Source organism: Vidua macroura, chromosome 4 (genome assembly GCF_024509145.1).
Source record: "Vidua macroura isolate BioBank_ID:100142 chromosome 4, ASM2450914v1, whole genome shotgun sequence".
NCBI classification, from domain to species: domain Eukaryota; kingdom Metazoa; phylum Chordata; class Aves; order Passeriformes; family Viduidae; genus Vidua; species Vidua macroura.
The window spans coordinates 3,012,455-3,032,141 of NC_071574.1; the positions used below are offsets into that span (position 1 = coordinate 3,012,455).

General features: G+C 45.2%; 2 protein-coding genes across 13 annotated transcripts in view; both read right to left on the bottom strand.

Annotated features, from left to right (window-relative positions):
* Nucleotides 1-288: 288 nt before the first annotated feature.
* LOC128806808 (cytochrome c oxidase assembly protein COX18, mitochondrial) lies at nt 289-4,635 on the bottom strand. 3 transcript variants are annotated; one of them, XM_053976639.1, is made up of 6 exons: nt 4,369-4,635; nt 3,155-3,255; nt 2,788-2,951; nt 1,829-1,941; nt 1,404-1,514; nt 289-720 (listed from the first exon to the last, which is right to left on the bottom strand). In XM_053976639.1, exons 1-6 carry the CDS (start codon nt 4,633-4,635, stop codon nt 538-540), a joined length of 939 nt encoding a protein of 312 aa, XP_053832614.1. In that variant the 3' UTR covers nt 289-537. The 3 variants fall into 3 exon arrangements, with proteins under 3 accessions (XP_053832614.1, XP_053832615.1, XP_053832616.1); XM_053976640.1 differs by having other exon boundaries at nt 3,155-3,259; nt 4,369-4,459; XM_053976641.1 differs by lacking the exon at nt 3,155-3,255 and having other exon boundaries at nt 4,369-4,454.
* A 1,235-nt stretch (nt 4,636-5,870) lies between these two features.
* The window catches only part of ANKRD17 (ankyrin repeat domain 17), a 69,657-nt gene continuing 55,840 nt past the window's right edge, over nt 5,871-19,687 (bottom strand). For 6 of the 10 annotated variants that reach the window (XM_053976732.1, XM_053976729.1, XM_053976735.1 and 3 more), the window contains 17 exons: nt 18,903-19,045; nt 18,249-18,462; nt 17,710-17,885; nt 17,313-17,475; nt 16,488-16,583; nt 16,174-16,290; nt 15,522-15,693; nt 14,847-15,294; nt 14,606-14,761; nt 14,244-14,393; nt 12,108-13,756; nt 10,968-11,165; nt 10,120-10,368; nt 8,585-8,692; nt 8,213-8,388; nt 7,935-8,099; nt 5,871-7,036 (listed from right to left, as the gene is read on the bottom strand). In XM_053976732.1, the coding sequence (XP_053832707.1) occupies nt 6,977-7,036; nt 7,935-8,099; nt 8,213-8,388; nt 8,585-8,692; nt 10,120-10,368; nt 10,968-11,165; nt 12,108-13,756; nt 14,244-14,393; nt 14,606-14,761; nt 14,847-15,294; nt 15,522-15,693; nt 16,174-16,290; nt 16,488-16,583; nt 17,313-17,475; nt 17,710-17,885; nt 18,249-18,462; nt 18,903-19,045 (4,440 nt within the window). In that variant the 3' untranslated portion in view covers nt 5,871-6,976. The remainder of the gene's footprint in view (nt 7,037-7,934; nt 8,100-8,212; nt 8,389-8,584; nt 8,693-10,119; nt 10,369-10,967; nt 11,166-12,107; nt 13,757-14,243; nt 14,394-14,605; nt 14,762-14,846; nt 15,295-15,521; nt 15,694-16,173; nt 16,291-16,487; nt 16,584-17,312; nt 17,476-17,709; nt 17,886-18,248; nt 18,463-18,902; nt 19,046-19,687) is intronic. The other 4 variants (XM_053976733.1, XM_053976737.1, XM_053976731.1 and 1 more) reach the window with 1 other exon arrangement.

Below are 19,687 nucleotides of genomic sequence, written 5' to 3' on the forward strand. Positions count from 1 at the left end.
TGAAACATCCAATGACATCTGCATGTTTTCTTCTAAACTGCTGGTTTTAGTCAGAAAGTGTATCTCAACCCTATCTGTAAAGTTCTACTAGGCTATCACAACAATTCAAATAAATGCTTCCAAGTCTGCATTAAAAATTTCTGCTTCCAAATTTTTGTTAGTTTATGTCATAGTAGTAGCTTGGAATCTTTTAAAAAATTAAAGTAAATAATTAATTCCTGATCATTTTAACAAAAAATCCGCAAACCTCTTTACCTTCAGGACTCAGAGTAAAAGAGAAGCACTGTATACGAGTCACAGCTGTATTTAACACTCACCTGCCCTTATGATAATTCAGGAGACAAACCTGGACTTCTGGACTATAGCAACTGCAAAACGACCGCCCTTGAAACAAAGCTTCCCAGTAAAGACACATTTTTGCTGACCAATCCTTCCTCGTGGCCAGCCAGCGTTTTATTTGGAAAATAAATACACAGCAAGTAAGTACATCTCACTAAAACAGCACTACTTCATTCCTGAGACAGCTCTTGCTGGAGTTCAGGGGTGTTGTTTCTTAAAGCTGTACTTGGTGGCCAAGGCAGCCACCATGTCCCTGTACGGCGTATCCGAGTCGGATGTGGTCCTTGGAATGCGGCACAGCCGGCGGAAGGCGGGAGAGCGCAGCAGGAGGTTGTGGGACAGTCCCACGAGGCTCGAGGACAGCCAGTACAGCGCCATGGACTGCAACAAGACAAGCATGGGTCAGCTCCCTGGAGGCAAGGAAAACACCAGCTTCAGGCAGCTCCTCCCAAACCACAGCTGTGGGTTACTCCCAGGGATTGATAAAAATAACTCACCTAAACCACTCCTCCTCTCATTTGCAATAATGGCTTCCATGTGAAATGCAACTGTCTGTCTCTGAACTCTTCTGGGGAAAAGTGTCATCTACACTGAGGCTTGACAGTTCTTAAATTAATTCATATTAAACTTGCTTGAACTTCTGTATTTGAAACTATAATTGAGCTAAACAACCAGACACTTTATTTTTGCTAAGAACACTCTGCAGTAGAAAACCTGGTAAAAATGAGAAGTGTTTGAAGAAAGACGTGGAAAAATTCCTAATTTAAGAACTACATTGGTTTCCAGTGAACAAACATTTGCCTACGTGTCTTTACACAAAGCTTTCCTCTCCTTTTTCAAGCTACCTGAAGGACATGTCACCTTTCAAGTTTGCAAAGTCTTCCTCCTTGAAGAAAAATATCCCAAAGGCAACGAGACTTAAACATACACACAAGACAGAACATCTGACTTTTCTTAAGCACGCAGCAGTAGAAACATTAAACACGTGAGGCCTTCGGGCTGTCCTTTAAGCACCAGAACAGACCAGCCACAGGTGACAACCCAGAGGTCACCTGGGTACTTACAGAGGGCACTGTGGCAGCAATAGGGATCATCACCACCGACACCGTGCGGAAGAAGTTCGTAACAAGCTTCTGGATCCGCGAAACTGGCATTTTTGTCTGGGAAGCAAAGATCTGAAAGGGGATAAACTCACAGTTATAAACAAGCTCTTTTTGAAATGGCCACACTGAGGATTAACACCCAGAAGTCTCATTAGAGCAGCATTCTAAAAGAAACTGTAGTCAAGACTGAATAGCTCAAGAAGATCTGAGACTTGTCCCATCTGACCTGGAGGACTCTGAACAAAGACACCTACACATGGAAATACACAGAGCAAACAGATTGTGTTTCATTTCTGCCCAGTGCATTTAAAGCAGTGATAATCTGCAGCCACCTTTATGTGTCAGCCCTTTGCAGTCACCGCTGCTGGTTTATTCCACCAACGTACCTCCACCACCAGCAAGTTCACCAGCCCCAGGGAAACTGGCAAAATCCACGTGGGATCAGGTGCCGTGAGGTCTGTGAACCACAGTGCTCCTCCTGAGGAAAACTGCTCTTGTACTACAGGAAAAAATTGAAGAAAATACAGAATTCAGTATAATTTACTGTCTCAAGTGAGCCAGAACTGTACCAGTGTTAAATCACAGACCCAAGTTTCTAGGTATGTTTTATCCACATGGTAAGTACAAATAAAGTAGAAATCTTCGGTTCAACACTCTGCTACCAATATAAGTAAGAAAAGAGAGAGATACAAGCTGAGACCCAGCTTAGCTCATGACAGCCCCAGACAGGGAAATCTGTGATAAAAAATACTTAGATCTCAAATATTTAACAAGTCAACGAGGAAAATAAGAATGCAGTAACCTACAGTGTTTATTTCCTGATTTTGAGAAAATTACATTTTTCTTAGTAGCTGTATAACTAGCTACATCTTTGCCTAAAAGAACCAACTATAAACTCTTGTCTAAAAAAATCAGTATATAAATTTTTTTTAATTTAAAAGACCCTCACATATTCACCTGATCTACAGTATTTCACATGGAAGGCAAAAAATATACAGATTAATAGTGAGCGTGCTGTGGCACATGTAATATGATTTGCTAAACAGGACTGTCAGACTACATTAAGTTTAAAACTAATTTCAAATATTTATTACTTATTATTTATATTAATTAATTAAATTTAAACTATATTAGGTTTAAAACCTTAGTAGCTGACTGTTTTTTATATCAGCTTGTATGTCAAGCTCGGGACACTGCGTTCTTTAACCAAGAAGGTGCCTGTGAAGGCAGCAAGTGGGTAAGAAGTGACAGCGAGAGAAGATTAGTGTCCAGGTGCAGCACCTGTTTGTCACACAACACCCTTCTTCTGACCCCCAAAAACTCTCTACAAATCCATTTCCCCCACCTGCAGAGCCCAGGGCACCGACGCTGCAGTTGCGCAGAGCCAGGGACACGCACACCCACATGGGGACCTGCACCCACAGCAGCAGGGTGGCTTTGAAGGGGTGGCAGTTGTCCCGGACGTACAGCTCCGTAACGATCCTCCGCATGTTCCTGGCGAAGTGCGACCTTTCGGGGACAAAAGCACAAGCTCAGAGCTTTGAAACGGACAACAACGGCTGAAATGAAACCGAATAAACAAATTAATCACAGGCGGGGAAAGAAAAATCTAAGCTGTGGGCAATGGCAGAGTCTTGCTGCGAAAGTGCGGTTTGTGGGATCTTCCTTCCTTCCGGAATGGATTCAGGAGGTGCGGACAACGCCCCTCGTACCTGGCCACCTTTTCGGACCACCCCAGCTGCTTTCCACGCACTGAAACTTCATAGCGAAGGCGCTGGGCGAGCTCCTTAATCTCAGGCTGCAGGTTTTCCAGCTAGCTAAAGAAAAGGAGAACTGTTTGGGCACAGTGGCAGGTAGGTAACACTCGCTTCCTCTCCTCACCTCTGTTGTTAGTTATCCCTGGCAGCTCAATACCCCAACAAGTATTAGACTTACCACTGTAAAATTTAATATCCGCACAGGAATTAAACATACACGTTGCCACCGTATAACCGAATACCTCTATGGGTATTACAGATATTAATTACTCTTCTATGATTTAATGCCAGCACAGGCACCAAACATTAATTACCACCGTAATTTAACAGCTGTTACAGGGGTAGTAAACGCCTGTGAGGGACAAGGCATCTTTGCCATGTCTTGCTCAACAGCAGTGAACACCTTTCATCTTTAAAGAAAATAACCACGTGAAGGTTACACTGACAAGTAATAACAGTAACAATCAAAGATACTCTCTTACTACTGCAAGAAATGAAGACAGAATTTTAATCTTTTTTAATTTTATACTTTTTTAAGAAGAAGATTATTTCTGTCACAGCTGAAATCAGGGCAATTCTTAACAAGCATCTTTTTGCCTGCATTCAGGACTTGTAATCAGCTACTCCACTTAAAAAGACCCAGTTTTAATGGCACCTCAACGATATAAAAAAGACAATTATAAAAGCTAGTAATAGCGTACAAATATAAATATATAGTAATAGAAAATGCATCTATGTTTAAGAAAAATCTTACATTAACAAACCAAAACCACTACAATATAATAGAATGCATTACTTACAATATACTGTACGTAATATATAAATATATCGTGTTATACATGATAAAACACATAAATTATATATACATATAAAAATAAAATAAAGGCCATGAGGACACAACTTGGCAGTGTACGAAGTCACCACTCACAGCATAAGAGACCCCACTACGCGAGAACGCAACAGACGCTCACTTCTACAACCAAAAAAAAAAAAAAAAAAAAAAGGCACAAAACGTAACGAAATTGCTTTAAAAAAACCCAAACGCCCCCAACCCCGCTGCAATAAAGGAACTGCGATGTTCATTGTTCATTCCGCGGCCCCCTCAGCCCCTCCACCGGCCCTTCCCTCAGGGCCTCTCCCGCCCCTCAGAGCCCCCTCAGCGCTCCCACCTTAGCCAGCAGCCGGCCCTGCTGCGCGGCCAGCGGGAGGGTCACGGCGGTGCGCAGCGCGGCGGCCCCGCCGGCGATGGCGGCCCACCAGGGCAGCCCGGTGGCCTCCTGCAGCGCCGCAAGCCCGCCCTCGGCCCAGTGCACGGGCGCGGACCGCGCCGCCCACTCGTACCAGCCCTCGGCGCCGCCGTGGCCGCCCGGCCCCGCTCCCGCCGCCGCCGCCGCCGCCGCCAGGGCCGGCGGGGCCGCCCGCGCCAGCCGCCACATGCCGACGGGCTCCCTCCGCCGGGGCGCATGCGCGGCCCGCGCGCCGCGCCTCAGCGCGCCGCCCCGCGGCCGCCGTGGCGGCTGAGGGCACGGCGAAGGGCAGCGCCTCACGGCGCGCCCCGCGCTGTTCCCGGAGCCCGGCTGCTACGGCCCCGGGAGTGGAGATGGGAACGGTCCCGGCGCCCTCCTGCCCTGAGCAGGGACACCTCCCGCCGCATCATACAGCGCGCTGATTTGGAAAGGAACTACGAGGATCACGGAGTCCAAGACTAGGCCCTGCACCGGGCACCCCCAGGGATCGCACTGTAGACCTGGGGGTGTTGTCCAAACCGGCTTTGAGCGCTGCCAGGGTCGGGCCAGTGTCTCACCCCTTTTCCAATAAATACTTCCTCCCCGTAGCTAGCCTAAATTTCCCCTTTTTCCATTTGTAACCCTTTACTTGTTGTTGTATCACTACAGTTCCTGAAAAGGAGTCCCTCCTGGGCCACTTCAGGTACTGGAGGGCTGCCATGAGGAACCTACACAACCTTCCCTTCTCCAGGCTGAATGGCCCTAACCCTCTCAGCCTGAAGATTATATTCTAGAGTAATTAATCATTACCAAGCACTTCATCATTCCACACTGGCAGCATTCTCCTGCCCAGCCAGGTTCTGAGCTGTCTCCTTACCATTTCTGTGGCAAGGAAAGGTCAAAAAAGCCCTTAGACCATACGCTGCACTGTGTTCTCTTCCTCTCCATGTTTGTCCTAACCCTGCCTCTGCTCCTTTTTCCCCAAATAAATAGCACCTGCCCGCTCCCAGAAGAGTACATTCCTTGGTTTATTGAACGAATAAAAGGCATTACATTGTGGGGGAAAAAAAAAAAAAGTATCTGGGAATAAAAATGGTCCAATTCCCCCCACCCGGGATCACCTGTGCCCAGCCCACTGCCACAGTCAGTGGTGGCATCAGGCCTGTTACTGCCCCAGGCATGGATTTAACTATCAGGTCAACAAAATACTCTGAATTCATGGTGCTAATAAATACTGAGCACTATTTCCCAGTAGGATTAATAATTAGTAACCCTAAACAGCAGTAAAGCCTGCAGCAAATGATTGTAGCAGAGGGCAAGGACACTCACCCACACCCTGATAAGGTGTGAGATGGAGTTTCAAACCTTTTTCTGAGCAGTTCCTCGCTTTGGGATCCATTTTGCTACCACCACATCGTCACAGGATTTATTTCAGGAGATCAGACTGCTGGAAAAAGGAACTTGCTTTTATTCAGAGCAGCATCTGAGGGCAGGTATATGGCCTTGGGCATGCAAAAGGTTTGAGGACACCTCAAATATCACAATAGTTAAAAGGCAGTAGTTTCCGTGGCCAGCTGAGATGCTTTCTTGGTTTTTAAAGGAGGAACCATAATAAAACCAAATAATGCTTCCTAAATCTGAGTTGTAGATCTCCTTTAAATGCTCTGTAAGGGAACTGTACAGGGATCCTGACTGGATCTGTGTCACTGCTCACCCAGCCCGGCCTCGCAGGACCCACCCTCCTTCACCTCCTGCTACAGCTGCACACAGGTGACAGCTCCTGACAATGGATACAGGAATTCCTACTTGGACTCTTCCAAATAAACCTTCATGGGCCTGATTCTGCAAGAGACCTGCCTCTGGAGCCTTCAGCAGGGAAGCTCTCCTCAAATGTCAAATAGAGGATGTATGTATTCTCAAAAAAATCCAACACACATTTGGAAAACACCCTCTGATAATGCCTGGGGTGTTTTTCTTTTTATAACTTACTTAAATTACACAAGTAGAAAAGTTATGCTTATTAATAGTTTAATGTATGAAGGAAACATCCAGATTTCTGAATATGAAGGTACATATCTCACATTAATTTAAGTCTACATAAAGTAGAGCCTCTATAACTGACATATTGAAATTTACTTTCTGCTTAGCCTTTTGTTATGTAAACAATTGTACATTTATTTGCCATTCTAAAACTTCAGGATCAAGTTTACATAATTTTGCTAAATTTCTGTGTTTGCTCAGAAGCAGTTTACAGTACTAAAACCAACCAGCCAAAGAACAGCTTCAACAGAAAGTTATGTCAAAAAAAAAAAAAAAAAAAAAAGAGGAGGAAAGGAAAGAAGAAAGTCTAACTAAGTTGAACATATGATGGTGGGGAATGGGCGGTCACAATGTTCACAGAAAAAGGTCAGTTAGTAAGTTCTTCTGCAAAAAGCCTACACACTTCAGTCAAGCACATCAGTAGAATGATCTGGGAGCACATAAACTGTTTCTGCCAATTGTGGTTTCCTCTGCAAAAAAAGGAATCTCAAGGCCAGCACGTTGATCCCACTCAGCCCAGTTGGTTCATATGCACACTGTTCATGTGAGGTGTCCAAGTTCCAGTCCACACCTGCAAGAGAAACCCGTGTTAACACCGTGCTTCGGGCTGCTCCAAGCAGGGCACAGCCCACAGGAGGCTGCAGGGCTCATGGTTTTTCCCCTACAGGACAATTAATAGAGCTCTGGGTGTGTAGCACATGATTTCCCAGCCCAGCTCCCGAATCCCTCCATGCCCAGAGCAAGGGACGTGCTCTCTTCTTGACCTTAACTTCAGACAAATAAGAACTTCATTTCTGTCACCTTATTTTCCCCTAACACCTTCAGCTCTGGGGAATCCCAGGTCTAACCAAGTAAAGCTTTCTTTGGGGGACAAAGTTACCTCATTAAACCAGAAATCACCTTGCAGGGACGAGAAGCCACCTCAGAGCAATACCTGAACTGTGGCCAAACCCCCTCTCCCCTCTCACCTATGATCTACCAGAGCTGGGAGCACTCCCCACAGCTTGGATCATTCCCAAGCAAATTAAGCCCAGAAACATCCTTATTTAGTAACAGGGATCACTGTCCAATTAAACATAATCACAGGATATAATCGAACCACAGCTACTGATTAGTATTAGTATTAGTTCCTGAGTACGAACAAGGGGTTTAGAGGAATTAATCCCTCTTCCTAAATTATATTTAGTGGATAAGGCAGGCAAGATCAGAACAGCAAAGAGCTAAGACTTACTCCCTTCCTTGGTGTGCTCCTAACACAGTCACAACATCCTCAACTACAGAGCCCAGCAGCAGCCTGGTTGCTGTGTTCCCTTCTTGGGAAGGGAAAGCTTAACTAACAGCACATAAATTGGCTTTTCCTATGAAATTTTGCCCCAAGATTTCTTCTCCCAAGTGGCTAACTGCACAGAAAGGAATCACGATACATTTTGAGTAAAATACATAGTGCAAAAAAAAAATGGAGCAATTACCGTCTGAGGCCCATTGTTTTCTGTGGAATTTGAAACCATCTTTATCAGCGAGTTCCAAGATGGGTCAGCAGCATGAGGCCCGTTAAAGATGGGGCCTCCAGTACCATCTGTGATGGGGGCTACAGGAGGAATTATGGCGTTCCCATACACAGAAAAAGGCATTCCCTGTGGGGAAGGAAAAGAACAGTCAGGATGCTTTCACGAATGCCACTACTAGTGCATGGACAGAAGGACAAAAGGGGATTCACGCTGCATATGGGGGCCAAGGAGGTCATTACCCCAACTTTTGGGAAGTCCATGTATCCTGCAGGGACGGGCTGATGGAATGTACCGGAAGGCGTTACGATTCCCGTGCTGTCTCTCTCCATGGCTTGGTGCGAGAAGACGCCTGGATCAGACATGGGCCTGTGGATCATGTGGCTGCCCATGCCGCTGTGGCACCAGTCCACTTTATCTGCCGGCACAGAGACACGGCGTTACCCAGGGCGCTCTCACCGCCCGCCGTCCAGCCTCCACGTCCGCCAGCCTGCAGCTCTCAGGCCCCCACCCGCACCACAGCTCAGCAGCACGCAGCATGGATGGAGAACACCAGGAGTGCCACCTGCAGGGCCGGGAACCCTGAGCCACTGCCAGGAGTTTGGGACAGTTACCTGCAACCAGAGCGTTGCCCCTGCAACTTTCCTCCATTTCAACAGCAAAGCTGGAATTTGGGCTAACTCTCCCTCCTCCAAAAACCTCAATTCCTCGTGCCTTTGGTGCTGTGGAAAGGGTATGTACACTATGAAGACTATTTGCTCTACTTCACTACAATTCTTCCATTAATTACTTAATATTCTAAGGGACACAGAAGTTTCTGTGCAAACCAAAACCAGAAAATGATGAGCTGCAGATATGGGCTCATATCCTAATTCTGTGAATTCATCAGAGGCACTTTGGTATTGGTGCTGCAGTTCAAATCCCAGACATTCAAAAATCCAATTTTCAAAACAAAACATTAAAAAAAAATTATTTGGAGAAAGGGTACAGAAGCATTTCTGAGGCACCCTAATACTCAAGTAGAGAAGAGCCAATCCCATTGTGAACTGAAAATCAAAATGTTGAAGTAATTGACCGGAGCAGAAAGAAAGCAGCATCCCAAAAGCCAAGACAGGCACAAAGGACAACTTTTACAGCAATGTAAACACAATGCAAATAAATAGTGAATTTCTAAAGCTTTATCTGGGAAAAGACCACCAGTGAAGTAAAAAAAGGGTTTGTATTTGGGAAAAAATTCCAGCACTCAGTCAATTAAAACCTTCAACTGCCTTCAGTCAAGGGACACAACAGATTGCTCTGAAGGGTGGAGCAGTTCCAATCCTTGCAGGTTTTTCAGAGCAAACTGGAAAAGCCCTGAGCAATACAGGCAGAACTCATGGCAAACCCCATTTTGTGCAGGAGGCTGACAGGGCATCCAGAGGTCCGATCCAACACAGTCTCAATATTCACAGTCCCCATCCCAAGCAAAAAAACCTAAAGAAACTAAAAATCAACTCCCCACAGAAACCCAATCAATATGAAAAAAGTTCATCAGTCTCCCAGAAATTGCATCCAAGACTCCTGACAAGTTTGGTAAGAAAAGCTGTAGGATGACTAACTGAAATTGTTAATAAGATCTGAAATACTAAATTCTGTGTGACTCCAGGAGAGCCAAGAGCCTTGTGGTAGTAGAAGGCGAACAGCTGAAAAGAACAAAGGAAACCCAAATGTGGAATATCACTTTATAAAAGCACCATCCTCAGCACAAAAAGTTCTAACTTAGCTACAAATTAAATATTAACTTCTACTGTACAAACAACCTCTTTATCAACAAGAAACTCCAGAGTTATCTTGTGACACCTTAATTTCCCCTCTTCCTAAATTCAATGATCCTCATCGTGTTCATCCCTGGAAGGCCTGTTTTTATTTTTCCTGCTCCTACTTGGGAGTACCAAATCTTCATAGCCAGGACATTTCAAAACCCCTGAGGATTTCAGAAACCTTGTTAAAGGCTAAGGAAGGAAGGCTAAGAGATGTCCTTGCTCCAAACCCTTTGGAAAGAACATTTCTGTGTTTTCAGGCACTCACTTCTGCATGCTCCCGTGCTGAAGACAAGTTTGGCAAACACAATGGTGTGATCAACTCAAGAGCATCTATGAACAACACCTACCTTGACTGCCACCTATACCTTCGAAGGACCAGATCCCACTGTGTCCCACTGGAGCAGCCAAGTTGCTCCCAATTACAGAAGGAGTAGACGTTCCAGTTTGTCTAATACGTGCAGAGCGTTCAGTCCCAATAGGAACAGGAACTTTTCTGTCCTGAGAAACGTTACTGGGTTTTTCTGATCCCAAGGACACTGCTGAAGGGGTGGGAGAGGGTGCTCGTACTCCAGAGGACACGGACTGAGCAGGAGATTCTGCAAGGAGAGCAACAGGAGCACTTAGTGATGGCAGCCAGATCCCACAAACCTATCCTTCAGTGTCCAACAACTGACAACGTGGAGCTGGTTAATGCCACATTCATTCACCTCAGAGTAATTTTGTTTCCAGATCACAGAGATATTCACCAGTGATTTGGCCCCTTATATAAAATGTTTATTACACCCTGGTAGCTCAGCCACTGGAGGATACACCCCACAAAACCTTAACTAAGCATCACTGTCCATCAGCAACAGAGGATTTGAGGATTATGTCCTACATCAGAGCTGAAATAAGCCCACATAAACTCATGTCTTTGTTGGGTTTGTTTTTTCTTCTTCTTTTTGATTTGTTTCCTGGGTTTTTTTTGCCATTGTTTTTGCCAATAAAACAGATGAACACGTTCCCTATAAATAAGCCAGCACTCAACAGCTTATTTGTTTTCTGTCCAAAAAACTCCTAACTGCAGGGGCCAAAGGTAGAGGAAGGTACCAGAACCTGCCCTGTGGACATTCTCCTGGAATTCCTTATGCAGTTCTGCCGGACAATTTTATTTATACAGCAGCTTCTCAGCAGCTTCCTGCTGACCAGAACTCACCATTTGATGCTGATGAACATGGAGGCAATAAACTAAGAGGGGAAAAATGCTGTCTGTTAAAATTAGCAGCTGCAGGCGCTCCGCCCAGCGGTGTCCCGGGCGCATAGATCTGCCCTCCTGACAGGTTCGAGGCAAAGGTCCCCAGGTGTGTAGAAGAAGGTGTTACAGAAGCATAGGGAGAATCCATACTGACAATACCTACAAGAGAAAATGGGCACAAGTGACTCCCACAACTCCAACACTCCAGCAAGAGGTCGCCCGTATCATGGAAATAGAAAGGAAAACTTTTATCCAATCTGTCTTTGGGGGCATGTGTTACAATTTCCCAAAGGAAACTGAAGCATTAAGCGCCACACTCCGCAGATCTACTCAGTATGTGGCAGTTGTGCTGTACACCTAAATCAAGAATGATTCTTACTTCCTTAACATCAAATGCCACCAATTAGCTACGATACTCAAAATACAAAAATTACTGCTCCCTTCATGCCCTCTTCAATGAAGAAAGTGAAAAATAAAATCTTAGGGATCTAAGACTTATGCATTTGTATATCTTAGGGAGATACAGGGTCCTAATCAAAATGCTGACTAGTATATCAAGATTAAAAATTTCAACACCATCATATTCACAAAATGGGAAAGAAAGCGCTGTTCTACCTTTTACACCATTAACACCTCAGTGGTCTTACAAAAACAGGCAGAGATGGTCCAAACCATGCATGTACTTTCTGGAAGCGACATAACAGATTCTGTGACAACCCCTTGGCCTCCGTTTTGGGCAGAAAGCTCAACAGCGCACTAAAAAATGCAGGCAGTCAAGGAAATGACAATTTTTGGATCAAATTTAGAAATTAAGAGAACACACCTCTTGTAATTTACAAGTTCGAATCAAAACACCACTTTATTTACCATCCTAGCCCTTGGAAGATGCTGCATATTTTTCTGCAGTCTCAGGACAAGGTATTGCAAACTGGAACAGTCATTATCCGGTAGGGAAGGGAGGGGGAAATGAGAGTGTTTCATTATCTCAGCTATTGGAGAGGAACAGACTGGAATGGGAAAAAACCCTATTAAATGAACTCAGCTTAAAAAACACAAGAATAAACTGTATTATTACCATACAGACACAAGCCAGAGACTTACCTGAGGGACTTGGAGCTGGCCTCTGTAACGGTGGCCTAAAACCTGGGGCTTTGGAAGTATCAGACTGATGTAACGGATCTGAATTTGGCAAAAATGAGGACTTAGCTGAGAGCATGGATTCTGGCGTTGTCTGAGAGGAAACGACGGACCCACCCCAGAAGGCATGAGCAGACGTGGGGCTGTTCTCAAACAACGTACTAAAGGGCCCAAAAGGCAGAGTAGCACTGAAGTTGTTCCCCAGGGGCTTGTTTGCCGGGTGGGCCGAATTCTGAGAAGCACTTTGTGTACTTAAGGTAGAAGGAAGCTGCACTGAAGAAGGAACGCTGTGGGGCCTTTTGATGTGGTTAACGTTGAGGACTGCGACAGAGGAGTTTTGCACAGGAGCTGGATTCTTGGGGACGCTGCCGGTTCCATGGACAGGCGGTCTGATGGCTGGGGTTTCCATCTTGGCTGCGGGCTGAGCAGACCCCATTGCTGGCTGGGACACGGGGTAGGTCATGGGAGCGTTGCTCGCGCCTACCGCCGGAGCGGATGAGCTCGTTGCCGCTAAATTTGGAGGCACAACCATGCGAGGATCTGGTGCAGGAACCTGAGGTTGCTGAAGAGGGGGCCTGGCCTCTGGCAGAGGAGCTCCCGGGGGCTGCTGATGAGCAGGATGCACAGAGGAGCTGCTGGTCCCAGGATTGGGCTGCCTACTGCTGGTCGAGCCGCCCGCATCCACCGCGGGCGGGCTCCCCGCGTCCGGCTCAGACGGAGGCGCACCTTTGTTGGGAGAGGCTGCTGCGCAGTTGGGAGGACTGCTCCTGGAGACGCCCGCCGGCTGCGCAGGAGGAGAGGGAGATGAGGGGGAAGATGCAGGGTAGTGTTCTTTGGCAGTAGGAGTTGGATACGTGGTGTTTGTGGGCGCTGTGCTCGTGTTGCTCGCCGTGGTCGTCACGGTGGTGGTGGTGGCGTTGGACGTCTTCACCACCGTGACGAACAGCTGCCTCCTGACCGAAGGGGAGCTGGGGTTGCCGCTCGCCGAAGATCCAGGCACAGTAGAAGCCACTGAAGTCGTCGTTGCCGTGGGACTCGTCGTCAAAGAACTTGCTGAATTCACCTGAGAGCCGCTGCTGTTCTGGCTGTTGTGGCGAGGCACCATGTGAGGTTTCGGCGAGTTCGTAGCTCGGGCGGGGCTCAGCGGCCTGACGGGAAACGGGCCCCACGTGGACTGGGCTGGTGGGAAGGTACCTCCGAAGTGCGTCATGGGCAGCCGCGGCGGACGGATCTGCTGGAACGTCTGAGCAGCGAGGAGCGCGTGTGCAAACTGCGGAGGAGGATATGCCAGCGGAAGAGAAACTTGGAAACCAGGCCGCACGTTGTTCACGGGGTTCTTAATGCTTTTGTGAGTGGATGCTGAGGAGATTGCAGGCACGGTGAGCGCGGAGGCGGTCTGAGATGTCGATGAAGCAGCTACGGTGGTCACTTTGATGCCCACGAGAGAACTGTTAGCAGCTGTAGTGGTGGCAGGTGTCGAGGACCCTATTTTGGAATTTACAGTTGAACTTTTCAAACGGTTCTTTGGAATAAGTTCATCGATTTCCTTATCTGGATCCTTAATCAGAGCATTGATCAACTGTGTGGCCTGTCTGGTTGACTCTGTGCCACCCCTACAAAAAAGGAGGACAGAAAAAGTGCATCTAAAGCATTTACACATGTTATAGCCAAAGACCTCCCACACATGATCCAGGCTATCTGCTACCACCCTAACACAAACTGGAAAATAACTCTCTATCCAAAAACTGAGCTTGGCACAGTCCTGCTGCAGACAACTATTCAAGAAGTCCAAGTTGAATGCCCCAAATCCCAAAAACCTCAAATGGATAAAATATTTGCTTCCCTAAATATGCCTTCATATTTCACCATGAACTAACAAGCCCAAACACAGAATCCCAACATTTATGTTTCACCTTATCTCTCAAGCCGTCTTTTGTACCTGCTGGTGGTTGTAGTCTGTTTCCCCACCCCATTCATCTCCCCTGCTTCCAAGAGATCTTCCAAGGAACAACCAGATCACGCCTTTAATTTTCCTATGCAGACAAACATTTTACAAGGAGAAAATACCCACAGGATGGACCTATGCAGTATCCTGCTCACCTTATTGTGATGATTCGGTCTCCAGTTTTATCCTTCTGTTTGTCAATATCTATATGTGCTCCCGTGCACTCCCGGATCGCGTTGATGTTACATCCTCCTCTGCCAATAACTCTGGAAATCACAGTTGATGGGACAGAAACCTTCTTGGACCTATATAAAAAAGAAACAATATTAAGTAGGAAACACTTCCATGGCAAGAAGCTGTGGGCAGGCTGGTCAAAAGCATACTGTATTTTCTGATTCAACCCATGCAGCAGCAACTTTGTGAGATCTCAAACCCACTAAGAAGGTCATTCAGTAACTCCAAGGAAGGCTACACAAAGGACAGCATCAAAGTGAATTAAGGGTATTATTTTGCTTACCTTCTCACAACTTCCTTCCACCCTTCTTCCCTTTTCTGACCACGTTTAGGACTAGCAATGGTTAGCTTCCCGTTTGGAGAAGAAAGGGGAGAAGGAGCGGATTTTGTGCAAGTAGACAAGGAATTACTTGTCACTTCATTAATAACTTCAGACAACCTGCAAAAGGAATTAAATGCTGTCATTACGTGGGGGAGAAAAAAAGGATGACTTGCACTTTGCATTCATGGTCACAGGAACTTACTTGATGGATGACTTGCCAGGCACTGCTTTCCTCTCATCCTTTGGACAAGTGACGAGCACCGACGGTTGCTTTTTGTTGCTCTGTGTGTTAGTGACAGCTGTGGAGGAATGATTGTCACTTTTGTGGCTGCTGTTGCTATTGCTGCTCTCATCGCTGCAGCTGGAGATCCTCATATTGTCACTGTCACCACTCTCGCTAGTGCTGCTGCTCTTGGATTCCCCATTCACCTTCTCAGGTTGGCTATAGGAAATGGGAAGCTGATCATCAAATATAATCTGAACATTATCGGGGGTTACTTTGTTTTTCCTGTTTTTCCTCTTGGAGCTCGTTGTGGTGATGGTGTTATTCCTCTTCCCATGAGAGCCTGCTAACGTTGTCCAGGTTGCAGATATACCTATGGTGGTGGTGGTGGTAGCACTGGGAGGCTCCATTGGGACCTCAGGATCATCTGATAGAAAAGAAAAAGCAGGAGTAACTTAGTTGTTTTGAGGAAACTTGAGTATTTTGCCTTCCAAATCACACCTGACCTATCAAAAAACTTTAGGACTAAATTTTTTGCAAAGCTCCAAGAAACATACAAAACCCTTGACTATGAGACATCCATAAATCTATTACAGATGTCATACCAGCTCATACCAAATTTCATTATTTTCTTGGAATAATTGCAGTAATCACCTTCAGCTTTTAACTTCTCCTTCTCCTGAGCAGCTTGAAGTTCGAAATTCTCTTTATTTTTTGCTTCTATTTCTTCTAGTTTTCGCCTTTGTTCTTCTTTTTTCTTCCTCCTTTTCTCTTTTCTCTTCTCTCTTTTGGCAGCCAGAGCCAGTCTCCTGCTTTCTTCCCTTAGCTACAAGTCAAGCACGTGGAACAGCATTACAAGATGTCCCATGCATTTCAAGAAATCCAAATGCTTTTTATTTCCTTGGACTTTTCTGTTTTATTTCTACTACAGCACTATGGTTTTTAGTAAATTAGGTAATTTTTTTAATATTTAGGACAGAAAATTTGGTTTAGAACTAAAATCCATATGAATATGACTAGAAAATGCCACACTTTTTTTTTTTTTGACAAATCATATTCAGAAATCCTTCTTTTGGTACAGAGGAAATAGTTACAAGTGCCATTTTCTAATCCAATGTCTCTGAATAATAGCAAAGTTCAAGGGTTACCTGAACAACAAGATGCTCAGCTCTGGACACTCCAATTATGGTCATTACACACACTCCTATACCCCAATAACTACTTTTACCGACCTTATCATCTTGAAGGAACGTGAAATTGGAATTTTAAGAGAGGAATATTCCCAGCTTCAACTCTTTCCACTTGCCTTCTCCAAGTCCAGTTCCTCTAGCAGAATGCTTGCGTTTTTGTTGGCTTCTGCAGCCTGTCTATCTTTGGCTTGAACAATTGACTCCATGCACAGGTGGCACTTCTTCAGCATCTCCTGAAATGACAAAGCACATTGAGAACAAAGTGCCACGTGTTCTCATTTCCTGCTGTTTTTCCTCAAAAATTCCAATGGGACTCGTGCTCTGGCTGAAAGCTGGTGGCCAATGAGCTGAAGAGAGGTCATATCACTGTCTCTGAAGCTGAGACACAACACTGTTCCTTGTCAAGTGTTGCCTTCCCCCCCCATCCTACCTTATCAGTGATGGTCGCTATGTATCTCATGCACTCCGAGTCGGATGGGAACTGGTTCACCTCTTTCACCAGGTAACGCACCACTTTCACATGACCCTGCAAAACAAATTTCAAGGACAACACTGTCTATCAGACCAGCTGCCTCTGGTTTACTGAGAAACACTTCAGCCCCAGCACTCCTTGCAAAATATTTATTTGCAATTCCTCACCACATGAAGCTCCCAACACTTTTTTTGAGATCTTTCTCACCTTCTGAACTAATGAGGCACATTTCTGACACCAGAGAAGCCAATTAATTACCTCTCATCAGGTTGCCCTTACTCCACAAGTACCTGCACAAACTTCTGCCTTTTTTGGGGCAGTTTTCAGACGCCCAACTCTAACAGCTTAACAGCTACAAGCTTCTGCAGTCATCTGCAATGTTTAGAGTACTGCAACACCTCAACTACACTCTCTTACTAACAGAAATAATTTGTAGACTCTAATCAGGCTAAACCACACTTTTTTGACCAAAGTCCTCACCCTCTCTTGCCTAAGGAACCAATCCTATTTCCCCTCAGTTCTATCACAGAGAAACAGACTGCAATTTTCACCCCTGATACACACCAGAACCAGACTCACTACATTGCCTGTAAAGCAAATTGCAATTAGAATTGAACTCAGATATTACACAGGTGACACACGTATCTGTTTCTGAAGATTCAAGGCCAATATTCAAGATATTATTGAATATGTAGCTTCTGTCAGTATGTTCTACTTCTAACAGCTACGTAGGGATGAGCAAGACAATCCTAGCTAAGAGCCAAGCTGAACTTCGCAATCTACCTTTCGAAAGGCTGCCATGAGAGGAGTTATTTTCCTGTTATCAGCTGCATCCACATCAGCTCCAGCCTGGACCAGCAGTTGGACAACATCAAGATGCCCCCCATTTGCTGCCAGCCACAGTGGAGTATTCCCCTTCTTGTTCCGCACATCGATGTGAGCTCCCCTACAAAACCAAAACACATTCCTGCATTTAGGCAAAAGGAAGCACTCTGACCCCAAGAAGAACTTAATTTGATTACTTGAGATAAATTAAATTATCTGGTAAAAATCAGACAAACAGAATCTTTCCCATTTCCCGACCTTTACTGGCTATTTGGAAATATTACTGTATATTAGGAAAATGTAGCCTAAACACAGCAACATTTTCCTTTAAGCTGCTCACTTGCCAACACCATACCTGCTAATGAGGAGCTCACAGAACTTGTAGTGCCCTTTGTCTGCTGCAATGGTTAAAGCTGTGTCTCTGGATGAAGGTACTGGGGGAGCGTTGACATCTGCACCTTTGTCCAGCAGGACCCTGCCCACTTCTGCATATCCCCCAGAAGCTGCTTCCATTAATGGTGTGAGACCAGTCTGGGACAACAAGCAGGAGAAAGAAGCCATCAGTGGGGGGTGAGTTACCTGAGACACAGTATTTATCTGACTCACAAACATAATGGATTGCTGTCCTTACACTTGTAAGCGCCGCAAGATGAATCAACACTTTTTTGAAGAAACACATTTTTTGATGAGCTGTGCAACCACCAAAATCTTAGCCCTTAAATGCAGCCATTTTTATTTTTTCTATATGATATCTGGTTCAGTTCAGTTAACTGGACTAGAGAACTGAACTAGAGAAGTTGACTTGCACAAAGGCAAGAAGATCAGGTACCAACACAGACACGATGACTTGCAAGCACCTCTCTCTGGAGACCCCTCCAGCTGTTTGCTCTTTACCTTGGCTCTGTGTTCCACATTAGCTTTTCTATCAAGCAGCAGGCTGACCACCTCAGTTCTTCCTTGAAAACAGGCCAGAGTCAGAGCTGTATTCCTGTTGGTCTCGATCTGGGCATTTATATCAGAGCCCATGTCCAGTAACAGCTTGACAGCAGCAGTGTGCCCATTCATGGCTGCCAGCATCAAGGGAGAAATGCCCAATTTGCTACCAGTTCTGAAAGAGAAGAAAGAAAGAATCAAAACTGTTTTAAAGGTCATTTCATAAATGTGACTATAATAAACTACTGGAGGCAGGGTACTTACACAAGACTGAAAAATCAGCTGCATACCAACTTCTACTGAACCTACAAAAGGTTCTCCAAAGCAATAAGGTTTAAGACAAGTGTTTCTACTTAGAGACTCCACTTTTACTTTTTGATTGCTTCAAATTGAAGGGCATCTCTTATGAGCTGTGCATTTAACTTAACAGCCTGTGCTTGGCCCTTTCCTTGTACCCGTGCAGCTCACACCTGAGCTATTTTCTACCTCCCAACAGACACAAAAGCATGGCATAAATGCACACACAGAGAGAAAACTATGCAGGGAAAGCACACACACTTTCCTCACATAACTCACAACCAAGCACATGAGATAAGGGCTGTAAAGGGAACTTGCCTGGAATTGATTTCTGCCCCAGCATTCAGCAGAATCTTGATAATGTTCACGTAGCCACCTGAGGCGGCGAGGCTCAAAGGTGTGTAATCAGACACATTCCTGTGCTCCTTGTTTGCGCCTCGAGCTAGCAGCAACTCCACCACCTGCAGTGATTCAACAAATAACATCTGTTTTTCTCCCAGACTTGCAAATCTATTCAAGATAAATGCTTTTTAGACCTTAATGTTCTGTTGGAAGATGTCAAAGGTAAGAAAGTTGCTTTTATCAGTTGCTTTGCTATACTCCTTGCCTTGATGACCAGATGAGGCCACACCTGTGATCCCAAAGCCACTGTAAAAACTTCTTTTAAAAAAAAAAAAAAAAATCAATCATGGCTGCTCTTGAGTCTACCAAATTCAATAGCACAGTAAGAAAAAGCAGATCTCCTCATGATTATTTCAGCTGTCTTTAAAGCCTGCCAGACCCAGAGGTTCAGTTTCAATATGGTGCAAAAAGTACTCCTGCTTTTTGGCCTGTCCTGCGGAGGACTTGACAAGAAACTGAACTGTCTAGCAACTTAAAATCACAGTGCACACTAAGGTGAAAACCTATGGTGTCACTTCCAGTGCAATGTTAAATTTGCTTCACTTTCAGGTTTTAAGCATTAAAAAAAGTTTAGATCAGACCTACACAATTCTCAATCCGATTTTTCCCTTTTTATTTCCCCTGAAAACTATGATAAGGTTCATATATGGTACCCATTTGTGTCTAACTCCTGATTCTCAGCAAGAATACTCATGATAGTG